At 39.3% G+C, this 27,664-nt stretch overlaps 1 protein-coding gene across 1 annotated transcript in view; it reads left to right on the top strand.

Moving 5' to 3' along the window:
* CLIC5 (chloride intracellular channel 5) overlaps positions 1 to 27,664 on the top strand; it is a 72,849-nt gene that overhangs the window by 26,353 nt on the left and 18,832 nt on the right. Inside the window, exons 2-4 of the mRNA XM_054383569.1 lie at positions 23,341 to 23,450; positions 23,758 to 23,883; positions 25,212 to 25,318. Coding sequence (XP_054239544.1) covers positions 23,341 to 23,450; positions 23,758 to 23,883; positions 25,212 to 25,318 — 343 coding nt within the window. The remainder of the gene's footprint in view (positions 1 to 23,340; positions 23,451 to 23,757; positions 23,884 to 25,211; positions 25,319 to 27,664) is intronic.

Here is a 27,664-nt window from a genome sequence, read left to right as displayed (position 1 = left end):
TATAAATCACGCTCTGATGGAAGGTATATTTAGCTTTTCCTGTCAGTCTTACACCTATATACTCGAACAGAATGACTAAACGAAATGGTGCTCTTGTAACATGAAGTAATACAGACTATAAATATCTGCACTGGAGGATCACAGAACTTTTATGGCTTTTTTCAGTTTGCAGTGGAAACAGGTGTTTGGATGTACATGCCTTGCATTTCAGAGTTAGAGTAGTGCCTAATAGCTAGAAAGTTAATTTCAATGGAGTTACTTTTCATACATGGAAACCAAAACATGATACAAACAAAGACTGTCTATTTGCATCAGCCAGGATGAGTGCTGTCTAGAAAGCAAACAAACCACAGGAGTGGTCCACAGTACATTCTATTGTGAAAATCTTCCTGCTGTAGACACAGTCTGTAAAAATACATATGTTAATTCCTATTTCTGACAATCAAAAGAATGGTAGTATCTTCGTGGAAGTAGGATAATGTAGTGTGAGCTGGCAGACAGTTATTTCTGGAAGGAGCCATCGTTGTGGTATCGAGTGATTAATATTCTTTATATGTTTGTCAGTTCAGGTGTGCAGGAGATTTTTCTTAAATGATGTCAGTCTTTACTTCACAACAAACACCCATCTAGAGAAAACATGAAGGTGCTTGCAAATTTAAGAAGCAAGAGAGACCTCTCAAAGGCCTTGGTCTTTTGCACTCATAGACTCAGATATTGGACATATTCACATATGGCAGCTGAAGGGATAAAACACCCCAAACACTCTCAACCTGTTCCTCTCATGACCAGGCACACTGATGGTGTATTTGCAATGGCTCAGTGACATAGGACCAGCCAAGCTATGGTTCAAGAACTAATAGTATCAACGTATCTGTAAGGCCCCATCTGGTTGTTTCTTGTAGATCACCACAAAGAGGAAGGGTTAGTCTTATGCTCATGGTCTCCTGGAGCAGCAAACAGGCATGCAAAAGAACCCGTGAGCCCTTTGTCTTTCCAATGGGCTCATTTAGGGGAGTTTTAGGTGTCTGTTAGGAGTATGTTTAAAAGCAATGGTAAGACTGGCACCAAGCTTACTGTCCCTGACTGAATTGGTCAGTCAGAGAGCCTGGCTGTCCAGGAGACAGCAGTCCTCCTGATGTAGTATGCTCTGTCAAAAGCCCAAGAGTCACTGCTCTTGAGAGGGTATAGCTGCACTCTTCCTCTCCTTTGGGCACAATTACCCAAGAAATTATCCTAGGGAAGTGCAAGGTTTTTATATGCTCTGGGATCTCTTTTTGTGCATTTTCCTGTTTGTTTTTTAAAGCTATCTCTGCCAAGCAGTGATTTCAAACTAACACTGATTTGGATTTTGGTGAACTGCTGCAATGTAGCCTTAAAGGAAGATGTAAATAAAAATGTTACTCCCAGTGCAAACAATCATTCCCCACTATTAAGGCTTCTGTGGTTTTAACATAAGAGGGTCATTCTGATAAGAAAACCTATTTCAGGGTTATCAAAACCAGTAATGGCCTTACAAACTGGGAGAGAGAACTTGACAGAAACCTTCTAACCTACTATAACAATACAGGCTCTGTAATTGGTCTGATTCATAGACTGCACTTGAGAAGTGTTTTTTATGATGAGTGGAAATCACAATCAGATTTGGAAGATACAAAGTTAGTTTCTGTTCCTGTAGAAGTGTGGGTGTTTCACTGGGTGTTACGAACTTGGCTTTTGGCTTCCATACAAAATCATTCCTGTGTTGAGTGAAACTTTTTAGGTAAAGAGGAAATAATAAAGAGAGAAAAGCATGAGGAAGAATATGACACTGAAACATCTGGTTCAACCTGTCTGGTACTCCCAAGAATGACAACAATACTTTTTTGGATCCCGTGTCATAAGGCTGGCCAAGCCTCTCATGTTTGGAAAGAGACACATACCCCTACAACGCAGACACATAGAGCATGTGTGGTCTCTGTTGCTTTTCAGTGGTCACCCTGGAAGTGGCATGACCACTGGGGATTGTTATGGATCTTGCATTTTTCTTCCATCCAGAGATGTTGAGCAGATAGTGGTCACCACAGTTCATGTCTTTTCCAAACTTATTTTGGTGAGGTAGTGTATGGTCAGCAGCCTAAGTCTCCTCCTCTAGCACACTGGCCTTGTGCACTGGTATTAAGTTTACCAAATTTACAAGCTTTACTAAGTGCTCTGGACACCACCATATGTACTGGGAGGAAAATAATTTTACTGGGTTTCTTTAACCATCTGTAAATATGCTTCATGAGCTCCATGCAGGGGGGACTCAGGTATTTTAGTGTAATTCTGGCCTGGTTCCTATCTTTCTTAGATCTTTTCAAATCAAGAGTGACTGGGTTGCAGCCCATAGAGTTTATATATAAACACACACACATACACACACACACAACTATACATATATACATATATATATATATATATTAAAATATATGTATATTTTTATATATATATATAAATTGGGCACAAGAAGAGAGTCAAGCCTCCTAGATTTCAACCAAATTAATACTAACTTCACTACAGACCCAGCTAAATCAGGGAAATGCTGCTTGCACTGATAGTAATTCTTTTGGTCTTTATGTTAAGCATTTTCAATTAAATAACCAACAGACTAGAAAATGGGAAAACATCCATGTTGTCAAGATCTAATTTCCCTTTGCTGTTATAGTGTTAAAACAATTCAATGAATTACCAACTAGCTGCCTAGCCAATGTTTTAGAAATTGCGAGTTGCTTGTTTTTCTTTATGATGAAGAAAAACAATACTTTAAAGAAGCTTTAGCCAGAGTTATACAACCCAGAGTCTGTATGTCTGTGTGTCTGTTTTCTGTCTGAGCATTTGCAGATTTTGTTTTGCAGAAATGCAAGTGACTCATTGGTGGGAATACTAGAGACAGGCACTGAACAGTTTAAGCAGGCCAAATTTATTAAGGACTTGGCAGGGATATAATCACTGTCCCTGCCACCTTGAGCCTAGTCTGGAATGCTTTTAGGATTACTTGGGAAACTGGATCTCAGGTTAAAACAGGATTTTCAACTATGTCTCCTGCCTAAATTCTGCCACAAGAAGAACACAGAACTGTTAGAGTGGGTCCAGAGGAGGGCCATGAAAATGATCAGAGGGCTGGAGCACCTCTCCTATGAAGACAGGTTGAGAGAGCTGGAGTTCTTCAGCCTGGAGTAGAGAAAGCTCTGTGGAGACTTTGTAGCAGCCTCCAGTATTTGAGGGGGACCTACAAGATAGCTGGAGAGGGACTTTTCACAAAGGCATGTAGTCACAGGCTGAAGGGTAATGGGTTCAGACTGGAAGAAGCTAGACTGAGATTACAAGTTAGAAAGAAACTCTGTGGGTGATGAGGCACCGGAACAGGTTGCCCAAAGAAGTTGCAGTGGCTCCAGCCCTGAAAGTTTTGAAAACCACTTTGGCTGGGTCTTTGAGCAACATGATCTAGTAGAAGGAGCAAGGGGTTGGTCCCTTGCAACTCAAGTCATTGTATGAGTCTATGATAATTTGTGATCTAATGACTAGATCATGAACTTAGTTTTTGGCTAAAGTGAATGATAACCTTATCTGCCGTGGCTTTGTGTATGTCCTCATAAATGGCTGTGACTACTTGCTTTGAACTCAATGAAACCAATATAGATTTTAGCTGTGATCAAAGCATCTGATTAAAATGAAACACATTCAAATACTCTGCTGACTATGCATAATTTTATTTCTCTAAATGTCTTTATAAATTAAATCCATAAATTGAGTGGGTAAGTCTTCAGAAACATTCAAAATGTGCCACATCCCATGGCCATAAAAGCCACTAATGTTTGTACTGCCAAGTTCAGTGACAGCAGAGTTAGGCCAATTTAAGCGCATTTGAGGTCTTGCTTAAATTCCACCTACTACCAACTCCTTCCTTTATTTCATCTTTTCTGAGACATATAGTCAAACCAGGTAAAGAGAGTGTTTTAATTAAGCCATGAAGAACTGATGATATTGGTGCTGGCACACGAAATAGCTACTGGAATGCTTTGGCTGCTCTATCTTTAGCTGCAGATTGCTCTTTTTTCCATCTCTGGCAGCATGCATCTTGTTGGGCTCACAGGTTGTTGTGTCATGATTCAGTGATGACAGTGAAGCTCCATTAAATGTCCCCAGGAAACTTTTATTGGCAATATATGGCCCTGCTGTGGCTATTCCAGAACAGCAAATGTCACAGAGATCGTTTGACATGACATCCCAAAAATATACAGGGATCCTTTCCAAGAGAGCCAGTAGGAAGTACGTCTGCCTGTGTCCCAGAGTTTAATGCTAGTAGCAATTCACCTATGTCAAATATATTTTGATAGAAGGCTGTGTAAGAAATGTTTAGGATAACACATTGATCATTACAGCAACACTGTTACTTTTCGCATGACACATAATTCTACAAAATCTGGCAGATACCAGCAAAATAGTCCCAGCAAAGAAGTAATAAGCACTATTATTTCCATTTGGTAACTAAAAGCTCTGGTAGAAGATTTTTTCAAATTACTCTTTTTTAATAGAGTTGGGCAGATCTTAAAGGGTTGTGAGTTCATTTGTTAGTTTTATAGATGAATAACAGAAGGTCTTGGTGATACTTTTTTTCATCAAAGGCTGACTGAAAGTGATACAGAGAATCAGAATGAGGAAGGGTTTGGTTTTGTGCTGGAATCATATTATGTAAGACCTATAAATCTTACATGAACTAGGAAATTCAAGTGTTATAGTCAATGCTTTGAAAATAGCTTGAAGTGGTTTGTTTGACACAGTAGTTTTAATGCAAAGTCCAAAATAGATCCTTATTCCCTTTCCTTCCTTGCCCCTTACTCTCCCCACTTGTTTGCATTTCTCTGTTGCTGACATGCAGTAAAATTCATCTAGTTACAATAACAGTGATATATATATATGTGTTCATCTGGAGCTACAGCTTAAAAAATACATCTTTGGGTTTTGTAGGTCTGATTAGTTTAATCAACATCATGTATCCCTGGCATGATATTTTATATTAGACTGAATTCTTGGAAATCATTACAGTGGAAAAAAAAGTAACTCAAAAAGTATTCATCTGTGCTTTACAGATCCAAAGTCAGTAATTTTAGCTAAGCATAGAACTTTCTGTAACTGAATACCTTTACAGCATGCTCTTTGCTATGCAACTTGTTAGCAAGCTCACACAGAATTGTAAAATGAGTGCATAAGATGTTTTCTCTGACTTTGTTAAATTAAATGATTCCTTATAAGCTAGTATTATTCTGTCCCTCTCAGTCACAATTTCATAACTTATATTTTAGAGTGTTTTATATATATATACACACACACACATATATATTATATATCAGTGCTGCTGACTGGCTGAAGTGGTTATATCTTCCATGATATAGCATAGATTGCTCTTTGATTCAATGACTGTGGCGCACCACAGAAATTGCATGGCTCCAGTGTCCTAAGAGAAGATATGCTCAGAAAAGAGACTTGGACATGAGACACCTGAAATACTATTCTGTAATGCACCAAAGCAAAGTTGTGCCATGTTAAAATAGCTTCAGAGTTGTCAAAATCTGAATATTTTTTTCTTCTTCAATTCTATGAGCAAATCAGTTTTTCATCACTTTATCTTAATGGAAAACAACAGTTTACACCTGCTGTAAACTGATTTTTATTTTTTTTTTGTCTAGTTCTAACTAAGCTATGAAGAGGTCCTGCCATGCAAATTTTGCAACATGTTAAGTTCATCTGTATTACTAGGTTTCTACACAAATTCTTGGTAGGCTTTGTTGACTTATTTTACCTTTCCCCTTCTTTTGGTGACCCAAGGCAATTTATCTCCTCACCTTGATAAAATGCTGATACCTCTCACTAAGTCACAGAGTGGTGGGCATTGGAAGGGAATCATCTGCTAAAGCAGGGTCGTCTAGAGAAGATGGCACAGTAATGTGTTCAGGCAGGTTTTGAAGATCTCTAGAGAAGGAGACTCCCCAACCTCTCTGCAGCCCAATTCCAGTGCTCTGTCACCCTCAAAGTAAAGATTTTTCTCATGTTCAGACAGAACTTCATGGGTTTTAGTTTGTGCCTGTTACCCCTTGTACTGTTGCTGGGCACCACTGGAAAGAGTGAGGACCTCCACCCTTTAGATACTGATAACCGTTGTGAAGATCTGCTTTCAGTTTGCTCTTCTCCAATCTAAACAACCCCAGGTCTCAGCCATTCTTCATAAGAGAGATGCTCCTGCCCCCTCATTATCTTCATAGTCACTACTGGATTCTCTCCAGCAATTCTGTGTCTCTCTTGAACTGGGGAGCCCAGAACTGGACGGTCCTCCCCTACCAGATGTCCACACGTTATGGAAGCAGGGAACATCCTTCACCCTTATCCCATGGAAGCATCCTGAACACCACTTAAAGTGCAAGAGAAATGTATGATGGAATCAGACCTCCAACATAAAACTGCCTCCTGACAAAGTATATGGAAAATCTCAATTTCCCTGACATAAACCAAAACAGAGTAAATTGGACCTTTGTCTGCTCTCAGGTACACACCATTGGGTGCTTCATTAGAAATCTGGACATTAACTGGGTCTAGTGGGTAGTTTGTGCAGCTGTGCTGCTAACACATACTGTGCCCAGCCAGACAGTGGTGATGTGGGGAGCTCAGTTTGAGCTGCCTCCTGCAGCAGCTGAGCCGAACAGCATTTCTGCTGGCACCCTTTCCACTCTTTGCTGTCTTCCTTTTTCCTTCTCAGTAGTTTGTATCTTCTGTTGCACCTTCTTTTTTAACTTCTCTGGGTTTTTTTTCCTGTGGGCTCTCACAGGCATTCAGACTCATATGTTTATATCACTGTCCTAATCTATATGATTTCTCTGTTGGTCCTCAGGGTACCCTGGTTCAACTTCTGCCTAAAAAGTACTGTATATCTGGAGGTTTGGTGTGCGTTTTTCCCCCCACATGCCTGATTGCCAAAAGACATTGAAACAGCTCCTTTGTATGTATTTCCAGCAACTTCGCATATTATCTTCCTCAGTGCTAACACTTATTAAGTGTACTTAGACCCCAGTTCTGCAAAGGAGGCTGCACATGCTGCTCTGTACTTTGGCAGCCATCTCTGAAGATGATTCTCTGGCAAAATCCAGACCCTGAGATAAAAAAATAGAGGCATATTTTAGAGAGGTTCTGAAGCACTTTACAGTCATGGTCAGCACTTTATGGGTACAGAAGCTGAGAAGGGTTGACCTTATACCAGGAACTCTAGCAAGATCAGCATTCTGGTCCTGTGCCTCATCCTTTAGGCATAGCTCTCGTGTCTTCTTTTTTTTTTTTTTTTTTGTACAGCACTTAACGTGACTGATTCAGTGTCCTTGTGCCACACCTGCTGCAATTCACAGTAAATATTGCAATAATAAACACACAAATGATACTGTCACAACTATGCTCTATTTTTTTTCCCTGTGTCATCAGTAGGGAGGGGTTGAAGTTTAGATTGTCTTTTGTCTGGCCATTTAAAATGCACACAGAGTTAATGTGTGTTATGATATTGGAAAAGATGTCGAGAATTATAATTTTAAGGATTAAAAAATACTTGATTGCCATCCTTAAGGCAGTTTTTCTCATTCAAGTGAAAGACTGAATGTCACTTGATTGAAATATTAAATATATTTATAGTGGGCTTTTTGATATAGTGATAACAAGTGTAACAAGACATATTAATAGTTAGTAAAGACTAGATATGAGAGAAATAAGACTAATTGGAACTGTGAAGGCGGTTAACCACTGGAATGAACCACGGAAGAAGTCATGCCCTTTCTTCTTCTGGTTCATCAGGTGGTGAGGACAAGAGGAAATGACCTCAAATTGCACCAAGGGAGGATTAGGTTGGAGATGAGGAACAATTTGTGTCCTGCAAGAGTGGTCAGGGACTGGAACAGGCTACCCAGGGAGGTGGTGGCATCCCCATCCCTGGAGGGGTTCAAGAAACCTGTGGCCATGGCACTCAGGGCCCTGGTTTGGTGGCCAGGGTGGTGTTGGGTGGAAGGTTGGACTTTATCTTGGAGATCTTTGAGTCTTGATCACCGATCAAGACTAGATATTTTGTAGTTGAACACATACTGTTAGAGTCAATAAAGGAATGAACAAGCCATAAAACCTACAAAGCATGAAGGCATTACAATGAAAGGTATCTTGGCAAACCAGAACAGAGCTTGGTTCAAGCACAAAAGAAATCTTGGATTTGCATGTCTGTGAAAGACAGCACAAGTTTGTTCAAAGCCAGTCTCACAGAAATGATATTCAGAGGCTGTCTGCACATCTTAAAATATGTCTTGGTATACTAACTGTGGGATGGGATTCGTTCAGATTGTGCTTAAATATGTGATTGCTTAGCTTTGAATATGCAAAGGCCAGACTTTGGAAGGGCCTCCAAAAGCTGAGCAGATGCTGGCTTGGCCAGGGCTCTGATTGCAGTATCAGTACAGGTCAGACCTTCAGGCTGGGACAAAGGAAGAGCTGAACTGGGAGATATGAGTGCTGAATTCCCTTTCTGTCATTACCTAAGCCATGCCACATCCCTATGCCCTGACTTCATTTCCTATGAAACATTTGCACTAACATTTGTTTTCATATCTGTGTAGCCCAGTAGCTTGTCCAGCTAAAATTCATAGAATCATAGAATAGTTTGGGTTGGGAAGGACCTTTAAAGGTCTGCTAGACCAACCCTTCTGCAATGAGCAATGAGTTGCTCATTGCAATTAGATCAGGTTGCTTAGAGCTCCAACCAACCTGACCTTTATGGTTGACCTTTATGGGCAAGCTGTTATGATGTTTCATCACCATCATTATGAAATAACTCTTCCTTATATTTAGTCTAAGTCTGTCTCTTTTTAGTTTAAAACCATTAGCCCTTGTCCTGTTGTAACAGGCTCTCCTAAAAGTCACATTCCTTCTTTTCTCTTTACACAGACAGTTGACTGTAAAAGTTGCTCAAGCATTGTGATTCAACTCCTCACAAAATACTGAACCTCTCAGGTCTGACAGGTTTTCCTCTGTGTTGGTCACCAAGCTCATCCTCCTCACGACATTTTAACACTCAAATAAACATCCCCAACCTTGCCACATGTCACACAGAACTGTTGTTGTTTTGGGTGATAGTGTGTGTCTGCACCTGTGTATTGTCTGAAAAAAGTGGAATTCAGAGAAACTGGCCCAGATGGATCATCACTATTGTTGCCAGTGTGTTTCTAGATTGTGATTCAATTTGTGTGGGTCAACAGGCACGTTGTGTTACTGCTTTCCTTTTGCTTTTAGCTGCTGAATGGACAGCTTCAAACAGATTTGAATGCATATCATGGGAGGAAATTATTTTCTTTCACTGCCCTGTGTTTTGTGATGAGCCATTGCTGCTGATTCAGTGTGCAGCTGGAGACCTGTTATGTTTGTTTATTTTATTTATGCCATATTTTAAAAAGCTGTTCCTGGATGAAAAGGGGTTGAATCATGGAATGTTCTTGCAGGTTACAGCATCTCTCAGAATGGCAATTTTAGTTGTTTTTCTGTGCCCACTGTGCCCAGTTCTTTTAAATGTTCAGGACATGCTAAGAGGATCCAATGCTCCAGAGCCTTCATTATCAAACCTTTTTTTTTTTTTTTTTTTTTCAGAATTCCACTAGCATTTGATTCATTTTTATTTACTTTTCTTCTCTGAGTGTTGCCTTGATCCATGCAGTTGGACAAGGAATAGTATTTTTTCCCTTGATTTACTGGGCTGCCTTTTCTTGTATTGGGGTGCAATAACTTCAAAGTTTTCCTTGTTTTCTTTCAAAGTCAGTATATATGAATCCCCAGTTAAGCCCTAGATCCAGTTCTAGAGCTGAGTCTTGTTTGAGGTTCAAAAACTATCTGTTGCTTCCTGGGCATTAAGCACTCACCCTGTTCCAATATGGAACCACAAAGATCTCCTCAGAGTGCATGAATGTAATCTTTTGGGGCTTAGTTCGTCTCCAAGTACATATTTCTCTAAGCGTGTCATAAATCACCTCATTATTCAGCCTATAATAAAGACAGATAACGCTGCATGCAAGAAGACTTGTTTCAGATTGTGAGGTATTTACCTGATCATCTGGTAAGCTGAAACCAGCAGCCCTATGATTTGTGTTTATAGAGGCTCGTCTTTGTGCTGGGTGAGCATAATGTTTGCCTGACGCTTCAAAAAGAGAAGAATTGACAAGAATAATAGTAGTTTTAAAAAGTGATGACTCTAGACAACTATTCAAGTCTAACCATGGGAAGCCACGGAAGGTTGTTACCAGGAGGGAAACTTAGAGGAAATATAATCCCACTTCCCTGACAAAGAGACAAGCCTTGAAACATCAATTTTTATTTGCAGTGGAAGGAAATGTCCCTCACTTCTGACCTTGGCCACTGTTCCCAGCCCCACCTGCACATGTGGCAGTGCCTGGCTGCAGCTTCCATGGGCAAGAAGGGCTTCTTGATATTAGTTTCTGGATGGTTCTTCCACTTTGGGCACCAAAGATTATTTTTAATTTATTAAACATTACATTTATATATATTATATATTTACAATTATTTATTTAAACATTTATTTTTCGTTTAGTTAATGCTATATGCAGGCCCCTTGAAAGTGGGTGAAGTTAGTAGTGAGCACACTGTGCCATGCTATCAGAGCAAAGTTTTTTGTGCTGACTTGTTTAGTTCTTCATTGGATGTGTGAATTTGTATTATTCTCTGTATTTATAATTTTTGAAGAACCACCTGCATGCTTGGCATTTCACAATAACAGAAAAAAGGAATTTCAGAGAGAATTATAAGTAAACATAAAAAAATAGTTCATTCTGCAGAACTTATTCAGGAACTTAAGTGAGCCTAGCTGTACATAAATGTATACAAAATGTTCAGAAATTCTCTTGCCAAGTGTTAATTTCTCAATTACCTCATTAACCTGGATGCTTTTCTCAGTGGATGCTTGGTGTGTGGAGTTCAGATGCCATTCTTCAGACTGCAGTTGTTCAGGCAAACATCTCTCCCTCATCCTGCAAATGGACGCTGCTGCTTTCTCCAAGCAGGAACAAAGGATAAACCAAATTGCTGGCCCAGAAACTTCTTAAACAAAGCAGGGTGAGATGTAGCTCTTCTCTAGGTTATCTATCTAAGACCATAGCATCAGAAGGTGATAAGGTGTGAATTGTAATTGATTAACCATGCTGGGAAAGAAATCAAACATGCCTCTTAACAGACTGCACAACAAACTGGAAATACAAAATAAGCCTCTAAATATAATCTAGTTTATATAAAACATAAATCTGTAAATATAAAACATAAAACTGTAAATATAAAATACATGGAAGTGGTGTAGAAGACTGGAAAGATTGATAGCATGAAATCTCTGTCTAATCCGTCTAGAATAAAATCTAGGTTTGAAGCGTGAGCATGGCATAGGAAGTACAATGTGCCCCTATCACAGCACAAACCCCATCTCGATCATCCCAAACTTGAGTGTTCAAACTCTAGCAACATATTTTAGCAACCATTAAGTGAACATTTTCCTGTAGAACAGACAATAGGACCAAAAAAGTTCAGATGATACCTTGTGTGTATTTTTTAAGCCTGAAAGAGGAAAAACTGTGAGAAAGAACTTCTAAGAGTGCCAAGGAGTGTTTAGGTCTGCACAGTTCTGACCGCGAAAGGGTCGTGAAGCCTGAGGAAAGCAGAATAATGATTTGACTTACAGAGTTTGGTTGGAGTCTGTCTTCAGAGGAGGAGATGGTGATATCTTCTTAGCAACTTAACAATAAATGGGTGAGAGGACTTAGGGGGCATGACCCTCAAGTCACACCCTGTTTACACCATATCAAACAGGATTTATTTAATTTGAATAAGGCAGCTGGGTGACAATATCTGAGAAGTAGAATAGACAGTCAGAAGAAGGGACAGAAAGTGGGGGCAAATTTCAGTGTTACTGGGTGGGTAAAGCCAGTGAACAGAGTATGTGGCTGAAAGGTTCGATGAAAGAAAATCAAGAAAATAGTTATTTTTGTGTGGGGAAGAGGGCGAGCAAGCGAGATTTGGAGAGAAGGCTACTGATTGCTTCTGAAACAGGTAAGACAAGAAAGAATAGACTGCAGAAAAGTTTTACTGTATGACCATGCTTTGGTGAGAAACAAACTCAGAAGAGATAAGAATTAAAAAAACACCTGGTATTTGGAATAGACAGCATGGTCAAGGATCCTGGAAGCAAGAGGACAATAAGAGGTGAAGAGGTGCTGGAGGAATTGCAGTGATCTTATTAAGTAAGATTTTGTATAAAGGGAAGAAAAGTAAGAACTATTTTATAAATAGCATTGAGTTAATTAAGTTTTGTTGGTTGGTTGGTTGGGTTTTTTGGTTTTGGTTTTTTTTATGTGCTAGATAACAAGATGAAATTAGAGGAAATTCAGTTTGAGCATCAAGTCAAAAATGTGTTTTGAGAAAATTGTCAGAATGGTTTTCTAAGGGAAATATGTAAAGCAGCATCACTGGAGCATTCCAAACTGACCCATACAGTATAGACACAGAGATTTAAGAAATCATCCTGCACTGAGTGGGTGAGTAGACAAGAAATGTGATCCAAATGTCACTCAAGGATCCACCTATTTTTTTGTCTGGACAATATCTATCACACATTAATGTCAGAAATCTGTCCCATAAAATAGTTGCCAATTGTACTTCTCCTAGTACACACAGTTATTCAGAATTTCCCAGTAGCTTTGGGAAAGTAACATTGGGGTTTTTTTTGTTGTTGTTGTGGGTTTTTTTGTTTGTTTGTTTGTTTTTCCTTTAGCATTTGATATTCAGAATGTAAATTGTTTTGCTTTTAGGAATGTTTATTCAAAAATAACTACTTTATAGAAGGTGTTGTGGATTGCACTGGGAAGTCTTATCAAGATGCAAACATTGCATCAAGAGGCAAACATTGAAACAAAGTTTGAGCCTGCAGTGTGCTGTGCCTAAGCAACGCAACTTGATCTGCTTTCATTGGCAGTTCTAAACATTCCCTGCATCTTGAGGTGAAGCTTCTCTCATACCCTCTGCAGTACTGTTAACGTCAGAGAAGTAAAATGAGGCTGAAAGACCAAGTCATGCCCACTGCAGGACAGCTCCTGAAAGATACTGATTGGTTTTTCATCCCATTTGAACACACGAATGGACAGTATTGTTATGAGGTTAAATAAGATACAAAATGAGACCACTGTGGGCAGATTATGGTCTGCACTGGGGTCAGCCAATGTGGTGGCAAATGCCCTTGTCAGTGACACCCCACCTTTCAGACCTTTTGTTTTTGCAATGCCTGCAAGTGACTCTCCTGCAAGTGACTTTCTCTTCTAATAGTGAAAATAAAGTAATGGAATTTCAATAAATAATTCAGCCCTGGATCTGATTTCAGGTTCAGCATTAACTTTCAGCACCTGGCTGCTGTTATTATTTGTTAGTCGGATACGGTGCTTAGAGGCATAAAAAATTGGCCGCAATTCATCAGCATTTGCGGAATATATTATATGACCAGATTACTGTCCCTGGCTCAGAGATTTTTAACAGACATTCCAATTCCAGATGTGCACAGATTCAGTTCTTACATGAAAAACTGCATATGAGATTCTGGTACTGTAATGGGAACTGGAGCTCTGCCTAGAGCTTGCTTTGGAGAAACAGCTCCTTTATTTGCACCTGATCTCTACTAGAAACAAAAATCATTTGACTGTAATTTGCATTGCCTGTGACACTTTTTTGACCATGATCTATCTCTCATTTTATTTTCTGCATCTTTCCTGGGGAAATGACTTTTTAACATATCTAATGAGCTCTGAGGATAGAGACTCTTCAGTATGTAAATGATTATAGTTGGTCCTTTCTGAATAGCTAAACCAGGTTAATTCCCAGATTCTTCCTCTAGAGTCCATAAAATCACTTGTGGTTTTAGTGTCTTTCTAGAAAGAAACTAGTGAATGCAGTCTATGACTCTGCTCTCACTAAAGTTGGTGTAATATTTGCCATTAGTGTGAATATTTCATATGAATATTGACTGGAATTTGATCAAGTGTAATAGAGTACAACCCATTAATAGCTGTGGCATCAGAGGCCCAAAACCAAAAATGACCCTATAGCCATAAGTTTCCAACAGGTAGGAGCTGCATTCAGTGTACATGGAGCATGAGCAGCCATCCAGTATGAATATGTTGCAGGACAAATTTATTTGTTTTAAAAAAGGTTTCATGGCTTTCTTATTCACAGTCCTTGCCTATTTCCAATAGATACACTGTTTTACTCACGATAACCAAAAAGCAGCTGAGGCTCAAGCATCTCTATTGACTTTGGCTGAAATTGTGATGATTTCATGATTACTGCTGTGGCCTGACTTCCCAAATGCTGTGTCTAAAGTTCTTTCCAGCACTTAAACCCACATACAGAAATACAACTGATAACCCCCCTACATTTACATACATATATGATGGGGCAAGGTAACTTGCCTTCTTTAGTAAAAGACTACAAAGGTGATGTTCATGGTTAACTTCCACGGGAGAACTTCACCCTGCAATGCAAACATAGGCCACTAGAGGGGATTTTACTACCACTGTAGCATCTGTCTAGCCTTAAAAACCTTTCAAAACACATGTTCTAGTTCAACCACAAGATGTTGGCTACAGACTGAATGAAATCTATGGTTTGTATTGTGTGAAAGGTCAGGAAAGATTATGATAATTGTCCCTTCTGGCCATTAAACCTATGAGTAAAATTCTGGTCCCATCAAAGTAATGGGCAAAATTCCCATTGACTCCATCGGGGCCAGACTTCATCACATGCAGGGAGAAGGCAAAACATAGTCTGTGCCACCAAGCATCTAGCACTGAAAACAGGAACAGCTTTAGAATAAGAGTCACTAATACATACCACTAGAAAGGATTTTCTAAACATCCTGTGTACCATCTCCACTCTGCAGCAGGATAAAATAAATCAAGACCAGTTTTGCCAACCTTTTTTCTTTTGACTTCTTCAAAGACTCCATGCACACAGCCTCCTTAGAAGCCTGCTTTATGTTTCATTAGTCCTATAATTACACTGTATTCCCGCAGTGTCGTATGTGTGTGTGTGTGTGTCCCCAAGCTATATTGCAAGTAAAACAAAATATTTAATACTCTCTTCTGTGGACATGAACAACAATGGACCATCATCCTCTGTAAAAAACAGTATTCTACGTGGTCGAGGATGGCTGTGTAGTGGTAGCACTCATGCACATCACATTATCTTGTTGCTGTTGCTTGTAGATGCATATGCTGATGACTCATGTTGTCTGTGACTGACGTAAGCTTCATCTTTACCTTCATCCTTGCAGCCTCACCACCTTTCCCCCATCCTGTATTTGTACAGTAGATTTTGTTCTTCCTTACATCTTTCACCTTGAGATTTACTTTCTTAAATTCCGTTTAAGTGATTTCAGATGCTTTGTTCCAACTTCTTAGCATCATTTTGGAGTCTACTCCTCTCCTGGGAAATACCAACAACTTCTCTGTGCTTGTTGCTGTCAGAAGACTTTCTAAGGTTCTGTCTATTCCTTCCTCCATTTGGGTAATGGAAACATTAAATATGACTCATCTTCTCGCAGACCTTTACCGTACCTCTATTATTTATGTTTCTAGACTAACAGAAAACTTTATTATTATTACTCCAAAAGTATTTTTTTCAACCATTCGTGCAAGTGCTTTGTACAGCTTTCATGCATATCTCATTTCTCTGCTTGGTTTAAGAAAATATGATCTTGAGCTTATGTCAGAGGCCTTACAGAAATCAGCTTCCATATACCTTCTCCTTCCTTCCTACCTGCTGTGCTGGATACCCTGTCAGAGAACACAATTGCTTTGATTTAATCTCATTTGCTCCTGATAAATCCTTATTGTATTTTCTTATGATCTTTAGATCTCCACATGTGCTTGTGAGCTTGCTGTTTAATCATAAAGTCATAGAATGGTTTTGGTTGGAAGGGACCTAGTTCCTTGATGATCTAGTTCCAACCCTCCTGCTATGGGCAGGGATGCCTCCTACTAGACCAGCTTGCTCAAGTCCCCATCCAGCCTGGCTTTGAACACTTCCAGGGTTGGAGACTCCGCAACTTCTTTGGAGAATCTGTTCCAGTGTTTCACCACCCTCACGAGAAAGAATTTCTTCCTAATGTCTAATCTAAATTTAGCTTCTTTCAGTTCTTTAAAGAAAGCGGAAAAGGTGATGGAACAGCAGGAATGAGACTATTTACCTACATCTAATCTGAGGTTTTCTAAATCCCAACTGCATATGTCCTGTTGGAGTTCTCAGGCATCGCAGTTTATTTCAAAACAATCTGTATTTCATGCAGAATGTATGTAGCGCCCAGTGTCTCTAACTAAAAAAAAAAAAAAAAAAAAGACATTTATGCCTGTTAATCACCTGTATGTACCTATGAGGACCTCAGCTGATGCAGCAGATGAATCTACTCTGCACCAGACACACAGACTAGCTTGAGTCAACTGATCATTAACTATGGACACCCTAAGCCATAATGAAAAGATCCCGAGGAAGAAGCTGATTCCATCTCCTGAAAATGCTGACTGTCTCATGAGTACAAATGTATCTCTCTCAAAACTGCAGAGATCTAAGAAGTGCAATGGCAGTTTTTTGGAAATTCTCAACTCTGCTGACATACTGCTTAGCCAGTTTGAACTGAGGATAACAAGCCAAATCCCTGCAAATTGGCCAGAGTGCAGAGCAAGTTAAACTTATGTGCATCTGTAATGTATGTCTGTATGCGTGCCAGACTTGGACAACATTTTAGCTGCCTTTCGGGGAGCTAGCTAATGAATTTCACCACTTCCTTTTTGCTTTGTTACTATTCTGACAGTCTTTCTAGCAAATGCTCTGTGTTTATGTGACTTATATGCACATGGTCCATGTCTATTTGTGTGTGCTTAGGAATATTATTCTGTTCTGTCTTGCCCTCCCTTGGAAGGCTGCTTCTCAGAGTTTCTCCTAGCAAAATACAATCTCAGAAAAAGTCCAATGATGTTAAAATGCTGCACAGCAAATTTCATATTGTTGTTCTAGGCCTCCATTCAGGAAAGTACTTAGGTATGTGCTTAAGTCCCATTGAAATCATCAGGGCTTAAGAACATGCTTAAAATCAAGCATAGAGTTCCTCTGAATTGGGATGCATTTCAGCACATCCTTAAATGCTTTCCTGAACTAGAGCCACAGTCAACAAGAGTGTCCTATGATACACAGGACTTGTGCTACAAGATTTATGTCTTACCTGAGACCTACCACTGCTGCTCTATGAATATACACTTAGTTTGCCTCTCCGTTGGTGGCATTCCAAATAGCTTACTGGCTTTTACATTTGGACAAGAAGCTGTGAAAGAAAAGAGAAGAGAAACTTGAAAAAAAGTGATCCTTACTAAAGCAATACCTTGGCATGTCTGATCTCACGTTGCAGCCAATGATTTTTCTCTACAATGGAGAATTGTGCTATTGTGTGTGTGGTATAATTACTAAGGCAGATTTTTTTTTCTTTAATGGCACAATAAATAGGATATTTCCTGGCCTGCTCTGAGTTTCCAATGGGATTTTCACTTCCCCTTTGGGTTCTGAGAGTAAGGAGAGTAAGTGTCAAAAGGCAGGCTCTTTCCCAATTTTAAACCAGAGAGGGTGTAACTGTGTGAAATATGAGTCCAGATTTTGATTGTAGGGATCATGAAATCAAATCCTTCCTTAATCCTTTCGGGGAAACATTGAACTGAATTAGCCTGCCTGCTTTTGTTAACTTGTTAAATTCTTTTTGAAAAAAAAAAAAAAAGTGGTTTAGTGTCATCAGAAATATCTCCCTGTCATCTCCAGAGGGGTTGTATTGGTTTTCCAATGGCCTTGTCAATGCCTCTTGTGTTACATTCTGAACTTCAAGACCTGTGATACTTTGCTTTGGCTAGCACTTTCATTTTAAGCCAGCATGACTTCATCATGGTATTGAACACTCACCAGCAGATTCAATTGGTTAAACCCATGACACTGCCTCATTTGCCCCAGAGGCTAAGAGAGCACTAGAACGTTGTGCAGAGTGGCCTCAATTTAATGACAAATGAAAGAAGAAGGAGAACAGATAAACCCAAATACATTATAATTTCTCTGGAAAGAAACACAGTGCTTTCCAATATGCAATTCTTTCCAGTGCTGCCATTTTAAAGCTAAATATCTAGCTGTTGTCAATGATGATGTATTTCTTTAAAGCTGCTATATATAGGGCATAACTGAAAATGAAACTAATTTCTTTTTTTTTTTTCCCTCCATTAAAGTTAGTTAAAATAACACACAGTTGTCTGTGTGCGTTGCAGTCACTGTGCATGTATTGGAGTATTTTTGGAACAAGTGAGGAAGTTTATTCCATTTTTTTCATTTATAGCTTGAGCTTGAGAAGAGCTCCCTGCTCATGTCATTCTGCTGTGCTATGGTTGGAGGCTCTTGATAACTGCCTCTGCTTTACAAAAGGCTTGGCACGAGCTCATAAAATCATCACTGAGACCTTTTTTTTTTTTTTTCAGTTCCCCACCCCCCCACCCTGAAACCTCCTTAATTTTGTTCCTCAGTGATATGTCCATACATCCTCCACTTGTACACACAGATATCTTTAATGTTTAATTAATTAATTAAAAATAGCTGAAGTATTTAAGGAGGAGCACCTTAATAATATAGGAGAACATCTTGGTCAATATTTTCCATTACTCAGATAGAGGGAAGCAGCTGTTATGTTGGTGGGGTTTTCCTGTGGTAATTATACTGAGTTCCAGGGCATGACCTTGCATCAGCTGAAGTACTTAAACATCTGGAGACTTAGTAGAAAGATTTTTTAATAGTAGCTAAACTAATAAAAGTAAGGTTATGTGAAGTAATGGGAGTAGAACATGCTATTTCCAAGATGCAGTAAAATAATTCTCTAGAAACTGGGAGACATTGCAGCCTTTCAATATGTAAAGGGGGCCTGCAAGAAAGATGAGGGCTTTTAAGAGGGCCTGTTGTGACAGGACAAGGGATAATGGTTTTAAACTAAAAGAGGAAAGATTTAGACTAGAGATAATGAAGAAATTGTTTACAATAAGGCTGGTGAAATACTGACATGGTTTGCCCAAAGAGGTGATAGATACTCCATCCCTAGAAACACTCCAGATCATGTAGGATGGGGTTCTGAGCAACCTGATCTACTTATAGATGTCTTGCTCACAGCAGGGGAGTTTAGACTAGGTGACCTGTAAAAGCCTCTTTCAACCCACAAATTCTATGATAAATTCTGCCTCCATGAACTCCAGGCTTTTCTGTTGCTGAGGTCCACATTCATCCTACATAAATTCAGTTGCACATCAGATTCAGTCAATGGGAATGGTGGCTAGATTTATCTTTTACATGTGCACTTTGGCATTGCCTGCACAGGAGACCTTCCCTTAGGCATCTCAGTTAAGCTTCAGTGGGGTGAGCATTTCCCAAAGATTTTTACCTCAAATCTGTTTTACTCTTTCACAGTCATTCTGAGAATTTACCTTATCAGGTGAGGTCCTTCTTCCTAGAGAGAAGTAGTCTCTGAAACCCTTTCACAGCTTTGGGATTTACAGTGAAGTAAAAGACTTTCCTTGATCCTCTTGCCCACAAAGGCTCAAATCTATCCCTAGCTGCAATCATTAAATCAGAAATATCTGGTGTTACTGGCAGGGAGAGTGCACATATCATCCCCTTGCTCCTTTTTAGTAAGTGGTTCATCACTTTTGCTGTGCTTTGGGGAAGCTATGTGAGAAAGCTTTTGTCCTCATTCGTGAATAACAACAGGGATAAATAGTGTTTGTCTAGCTTGTCAATTACCTGTTCTTTTCTTCCCATCCACTGTTTGAGTTCTTGATCTTGATGCAGGTGTTATTTAATTCCTGTCTTTCTGAGCCCTTAAACTTGGTGAGATACATAATAAGCTTGTATTTAGGCACTACCCAGGTGCTTTAAGCAAGCTGTTTTTCTTTGAAGCAAAGAGTGACTAAGCCTGAAAAGTTCTCTCTTCTTCCTCATCTCCTCATTGTAGTTAATAGACTTCACACAGAATCTAGAGACACGCTGATAAGCCTTTGAAGTTATTACCTACTAAGGTTTTGCTTTTTCTGAGTGCTGAACATTGAATTACTGACTGCTATCAGAGGCAATGAGAAAGGATTCGCTAGACCGACAAGAGCCTTGCCTATAATTTCTGCAGAAAAAGAGCTGTATTTAATGGATAATTTGTGTTGCTGGGGAGATTTTGATTCCATTCCCTCCTCTGTCACCAGTTTGCCTTGTGATTTGTGGTACTGTTTTCAGTTATGCCAGTCACATGAGATCAAAACCCATGAGTCAGACTCCACCCAAATCATGAGCCTGGCTTCCAGATCCAGGAGCTTTGAACAGAGATCATGCCGTACTTTTTCTTTAGTTTATCTTTAATTTCTGGAATTTCCTCTGTCTATTCCCAATGTGTCTCTAGCAATTAATGTTTCCCACTTTTTTGAAAGTGTTGGGAAGATATTTTGACTGTTTGGGGCTCTTGGAGGCCTCGTTTGACCTACACAATTAACTTTACTTTTGATCTCCAAGTGAATCTTATTTCTTCCAGACTTCACATCTTTTTTTTTTTGTCTCCAATGACTTCTGCATCCCTTATCCTGACATGACCCATTACTTCTGTTTCTTCCCTGTCATTCAGCTTCTGTCTCCCCAGTTCAGTCCTCTCTAGTTTTGAGAGTTTTTTTCACCATTGCCCTGGAGGACAAAGAACATGTAAAAAGATACAGATTTGGGTAACTTTTAACCTTTATATGAGAATATATAAATGAAGGAAGCAGGGAAATGGTTTCCCTCAGTGTCCTGAAAAAGATGAGTCGATACTTGCAGCACAAGAATTGGGCAGTGAGGACAGTCAGGACATTGTCTCCATTCAGAATGAGACCTGTAGGAAGGCCAGAGCTTTGCATGTTATTGTGAGACGAGCCATTTCTCTCAAAGTATTTGCCAGACTTGGCAAGCCAGGGTTTTATACTCACATTAAAGGGAGTCAGGTGAAAAATTAATTAGAATCAATGCATTTATAAGCCAGACTAAATCCAGAGAAGGTAAGGTGAGAATCAGCCCTTTTATCTGCTCTCTTTTGCCCTTTAATTCAGTCATTAATCTGTTTTCTCCAAACTTTAGGTTTGTAAGACATTGTTATTAGGCTCAGTTAGCCAACCCCCTTATGAACAACAAGATTATGATTGAGATGGTGAAAAAGCTAAGGGGCAGTGTGGTGTCATACTGCTGGTTTTGCCTCTTTTCAGGAAGGGTAAGAAGCAAAAAGTTCTCAGCAATTGCTTTAAAAGCCGAAGCCAAAACAACCAATGTGACTTTGCAGTAGTTATTGCACACAATACAGTGGTGTCTGGTATTCCCATGGCAACATTGTCATTGTTTTGCCATGAAATCTGCAGAACAGAGCTAACTAATTAACACAGTTTTGCAGAACTAGACTACTCACACCTCAGGCAGATGGAAAAATGTGTCTTCTGTTGCTTGTCCTCATGCCATACCACTCTTTCTCCCACAATGTTTGCTGATTCTTGCATATGCCGTGTTCCAGGCATATTGCAGATCCGTAATTTCAGGTAAAAGTGCAGCCGCACTGTGCCCCCATACACAAATACATCTAGAGTCTGAAGATTTGAAACAGTTTTTGAACGAAGATTAAAATTCTGTAGTCCTAAATTTTATGATGGGTTGTCTCCAAGCCTTTACTCTACACTCTCTCCATATTTTGTTGGATAGGAAATGTGGAGTATGTCATTAAACCCAGAATCATCAAAAGCCATGTTCAAGACATGAGAAAGATTCATAATGCCTACCAGAAAAATCTTTCAGCGAAACATTCACATGCAAGGCCTGAATTTGTAGCAATTGGACACATCACAAAATGTTTCTAGTTGTGCTGCTAATGTTTCACAGAATTAGAATAATTAGATCAATCACCCAGTTATGCTGGCAAATTGATCATAGAATTGATTCAGTTGGAAAAGACCTTTAAGATCACAGGATCCAACTGTTATCTAACTTTATTAAGTCTGGTGCTAAACCATGTCCCTTAGCACCACAACTCTGCATTCCTTCTTTAAGACAGAGAAATGCTACCCCACAATTTGAATATTAATAAGATAAAATTTGTGAGAGCAAACAGAGCAATTTAATATTTTCCCCAAAGGAAAAGGGCATGTATTTGCTTAGCTCTTTCATCAGCTGTTTCAAACACACACTGTGTGCATAAAATACAGTTATGCAACCCATGTGGGTCAAGAACAGAAGATTGGTTGCTTCACCAGGATTGTAACAATCTTTTGAACACAATGGTACCACAAATTAAAGTGGAAATCTATCAAAACCATTATCGTCCTGAAAGCTTTGGCCACAAGAACAATTATTGTAGAAGGATGTTGTCCTTGGACACAGCTTTGGCTCAGTTCAGCTAGTGTTATTTGTATCCCTCCATGGCTGAAAGTCAGTATTTGCATGGCTAAGGACCATAAATTTTTAGGGGAAAAAATAGACTATTTCCTCAATGCTAACACTAGCAGATTTTTATTGTTTTTTAGTGGTTTGTAGGCAACTCATTAGGTACTAGAGATAGGAACTGACTGAATGTGGTGGCTGAAATCTGCCTGGAACTTTGGAAGGATTCAAATGAAGATTTCTGTCTGGGTGTGGTTGGTTGTATATGAGGCTGTTGCTTTACTGAATGTGAACAAGAAAAAGTGAATGTCTGGAGTGCTTGGATTTAAATCTAGATCTGAAAGTCCCCATTTTTCATGGTAAAACAGTGAAGTACATCTTAAGATGCTTTAAGCTGCAGTCCACAGACTTAAATAGAGCAGAAAACCTGCGTGAGTTTTCTAGCATGACCATGAAGCTGGCAGTCCTGTGATCACAAGACTAATTGAAAGAATGTGCAGTCTTTTGGATGTTGCTTGCCATCAGTGAGGTACACATCCCCTTTACCCTAAAATACCTTCAGAAGAGGCATCAGATTGCTTTCTCAAGCTCGTTGATGAAGGCTGAATCCTGGAGTAACTTCATTCTTGTGTTGATGATAAACTATATTAAATAATAGGCACTGTCATTTATTTTTAAAGTGGTTGTTTTCTTTCAGCATCCAGTTTTCCATCTTGAGAGAGGTAAATGACTGACAAGTCTGAAAGCTGTTTTCCCTCTCTTTCCATCCCTCAGGCCGGTATAGATGGAGAAAGCATTGGGAACTGCCCATTCTCCCAGCGTCTGTTCATGATCTTGTGGCTCAAAGGAGTTGTGTTCAACGTCACCACTGTTGACCTGAAAAGGTACAAATTGTTCAGTTTAGTTGAAAATAGTTATATGATCCAGTATTGCCCTATAGAAAGGACCTACTAAGTTCAGTCAGATTTATATCTAGCCAAGAGGGTCTGTGGTGCACAACAAAATAGCTGGGATTCAGGTTTGGGTGTTTTTTTTTCACTTGTGGAATGTTTTTATATTAAACAGGGTGCTTGAGGTAGATTCAAAACCTTCTAACCACAGGAAAAAAAAAAACCTGTAGGAACTATAAATATCTGTGCAACTACCTGATCATAAAGATTAGTGATTTAATGACTTTTTCTGTCTGTGCAGAAAGCCAGCTGACTTACACAATCTGGCTCCTGGGACCCACCCACCTTTCTTGACTTTTAATGGAGAAGTCAAGACAGATGTTAACAAGATTGAGGAATTCTTGGAAGAGACTCTTGCACCTCCAAAGTAAGAACCTGGGATTTTTTCAGTCAATATTCCATTTCCTAGGAATGAAAGATGTCCTAAGAGGAGTTCCTAAAAAGCGCTCTTTACTTACAGGAGTAATATTTATTTATGAAACTTAATGGCTTCAGTGAGATGACTTCCATGTGCAAAGGTTACTTGCATGACTAATAACTGCAGAATGTTTTCTCTGTACACATTTCAGGATGCCCTTGTATGCAGAATTAAGGAGACCAATGCTAGAAAAATTTTGTAGGGATCTGGTGTCCACATTTTACAAAGCTAAAAATAACCTGGAATGGATGCCAGGAATTGCCACACAAAATACATGTGCCAGGAAAAGCATTTTACAGCAAAGAAGTGGAGGTTTCTGAGCTGTACGGTGTATTGGAAAGGTTGGAAGGGGAACGGATTACAGAGTACAAGAGGTGGCAGAAAAATGATCATTATTCTAGTCAAGAAATGACAAGAGCCCATGATTGGAAGTTATAACCAAATTAATTCAGATTAGAAACAACGTATGGATTTTTTCAGTATGAGTGCTTAACCATGGGAACAAGCTACGAAGGAAAGGCTTAGATTTACTAGATATGCTTTAGTTAGTCAAATGTTTTGGACTTAATGCAAGGATAATGGGGAAAAAAATGTTGGCTTTTTATTTGGACCTTAAAAGTCTATGAATCAATGGAAATTGGCATGGTTCCTCAAGGAATGTTTTACCTCCAAGTCAATCAGTAGCTATAGTCCAGTCCAGAGGCAAGATATCAGATATTTAAATTTTCTATACTCTGGTTGGAGAACACTGAAGGTGGTAGGAGTTGTTAGTTTCGGTTGGTCTTTCAAATCTTTATACTCCTTTGTACCAGATGTCTATAAAAAACAATTGAGAGTCTGAAAACTTTATGTGCCTTTGCCTAGCTAATGCTACATGCCTTGCTATTGCATACTGGAGTACATTTTCACTGTAGGGAATTAGACACAATTGCCATTCATGATAGAGAGAGTTGGCTGCCAAACTGCCATTAACCTTTCTGGAAATTTGTGCTTCCTTCTGATTTAAGACCACTGTATCTGGGATCACAGCAACAAAAAGCACTAGTGCAATTAGCTTTGTCATGAAGCCATCCCTGTGTAACTAACCAAACACCTGCTTTGACCAACAGAGTTTTTATTAAGAGGGACTTGCCAAGCTGGTGGTTTGAGACAAATGACAGCATTAATTGCAGTTCCTTGTACAGGGCTTTTTTCCTTTCTTCTTGTAAGTTCTATTTGTAATCATCACTGTTGCTGGTAACAAGACATTATTCTCTGCACTTCTTCTCCCTTTTCAGGTACCCCAAGCTGGCTGCCAAGCACCGGGAATCAAACACTGCTGGAATCGATATATTTTCCAAATTTTCTGCATACATCAAAAACACCAAGCAGCAGGATAATGCTGGTGAGTAGGATTATTACCAAATGTGCCAGAGTGTCTCTGTCCTTAGAAATGGCACAGTGTTGCCATTCTGCTATTGTTTTACTACAAACTTTGTTCATATAACATCAGGTACTGCTGCTGATAAGCTTGAGATGATTGCTTCAGTAGACTCAATTCACATATCCACAGTTGAATTAACTATATCTATACTAATAAATAAAACAGACCACGGAGTGGTTGGTGGGCCCATTACCAACTGCCATGCCATGACTTCTGTCCATACAGCCCAGCTTCTTCACCAGAAAAGGTGGAAGTGGCTTTACCGGAAGTGGCTGGCAGCTTGGGCTGCCCTCTTTACTTCAGATTCCTTTCCATTCAGAGAAACAAGACTTCAACTAGTCTAAACTTCTGTTGCTTCATGAGAGCGAATGAATTTACACTGCCATATCCCTTGAGATAATCTAGCAGAATATTTGCAGTCACTGGTAAACATTTTACCTTAAATTACTTGTTTCACAGACAGAGATCCAAGGGGTGTTAAACAACATGTGTTCATATCATATCATATCATATCATATCATATCATATCATATCATTCACAGAAGACCAGATTTTTTCAGGTTCCAGCTCTGCCACAGATTTAATCTGTGTGATTATATTTTGTTGCCTGGGGCTGACCCATGAGATGAAAATGGGTAAATGATGATTTACGTCAGATACAAATCTCCTCCTCAATATTTTTGAGTTGTTAACAGAAGGAAATAATTACAGTGCTTCACTTGTCTGGGATGCTAAGAAGTTAATTTTCCATGTAATGCTGATGGGTTGCTCAGCTAACCTCTGTAGGAAGTTGTAAAAGCAAGGTAATTTTGATTAAATAGATATTATAGTGAAAATAAAGTATCTTGGCCATTTACGAGGAATTTTTATGGTCTGCTCTGCAACTGTAAATCTTAAATTTATCTGTGCTGTCCCTTGCATCCAAAACCAACCACAGGTATCTGTCCATTTGCATAATCCCAATGTGTTACTTCTCAGTTATTCTGCAATATGTAAATCCCTGAATTCATAAGGACTGGCAGCACCAGCTCTAATAAATGGCTGTCCTAGAGGTATCTGCATCTGGTCATAAGCAGAGCTTGAATTCAAGGTCACTACTGTGAGATAAGGAGCCTAACCTTGCAAAGTGGTCATCATCAGGTCTTCACATTTTTACTTATTGCAGTGTGATTAATGGGAGCTTTCCCTGATTTTGCCTAACAAACTCTTGGTTTAGGTACTCTTGAAAATAAAAGGAAAATACTTCTCTAGGACAATTAAGCACACCAAGATTGTAATGAAAAAGAGTTGTTAAACCGCAGCAAAGCAACAGCCTCTGTTCCCTGCAAACATCCTCTCTCCATTCTGTTATCTGATTCATGCTCTTGTGATATCCAGAAACATTGCAGTCTCTGAACATACTGAAAACTCAGTTTTCCTCTTTGTAGTTTTTAGCTTAATTTTTTACAAAGGAGTAAAAAAAGGAGTGCTGCAGCTCAAGGAGAATAAAGCAGAGATGAGCAAAATAATATCTACATGTTTCTGTCAATGGAGTAAAGTAACTGAGGACCTTGGTGTCCTTGGGACTATCAGTGCAGATTATGAGATGTGGGAAGTAAACTTCAGTTTTAGCAGAGTGCTTGACTTCTGTTTTCAAAGGCTAAGCAAGAATATCTTTTTCCTTAACCTAGGGACATTTTACCCACTTTCTTATCCAGTTCATATAAACCTACAGCAGTTATTCTGAAGGCTGATTAGCATGGCAGGTAATGAGTTAATTAAAATGGAGTTGTGTTAGATGTCTTGAGCAGGGAAATGACTATGTGACAAAAAGAAAGGACAGCACTACCGTATACATATTTCCTAATGAACCTATTTCTTTTTGATTGATGGGGGTGGGGAGGTAGGGAGGATTGGGGATGGTGTGTTTGGGTTTTTTTAAATTGCAACATCAGTCAAAAAAGGATCTGAGACTTTAGCCCTGATCTGATACATGTCATTTTGCAGCAGGTTCTGATGCATTGGCTTTCCTATATAAAATTTGATGTAGTTATATATAGTTCTGTAGTAATAAGAAGCGTTTTAGAAACATAAATGATAATTACTTTGGAGAACATACCTTTCCCTGTCTCCATATGAGCAGATGAGATCCAAAAAGAACAGAGGTTGCTGCTTGTGGTCATCTTAAAAAAGTTGCTATACATCTCAGCTCTCAGATGAAGGTAATACTTGTCTCATAGTCATCCTCTGTATCAACTCCTAGCTCCAGCTGGCTCCAGTTTGGGCTAATCTGGCAAACCACACCCAGTGACCATCAGTTGCACGTGA

This window comes from Indicator indicator, chromosome 9 (assembly GCF_027791375.1).
Source record: "Indicator indicator isolate 239-I01 chromosome 9, UM_Iind_1.1, whole genome shotgun sequence".
Lineage (NCBI taxonomy): Eukaryota > Metazoa > Chordata > Aves > Piciformes > Indicatoridae > Indicator > Indicator indicator.
The sequence above is the reverse complement of the archived record's forward strand: the minus strand, read 5'-3'. Positions and strand labels throughout refer to the sequence as shown.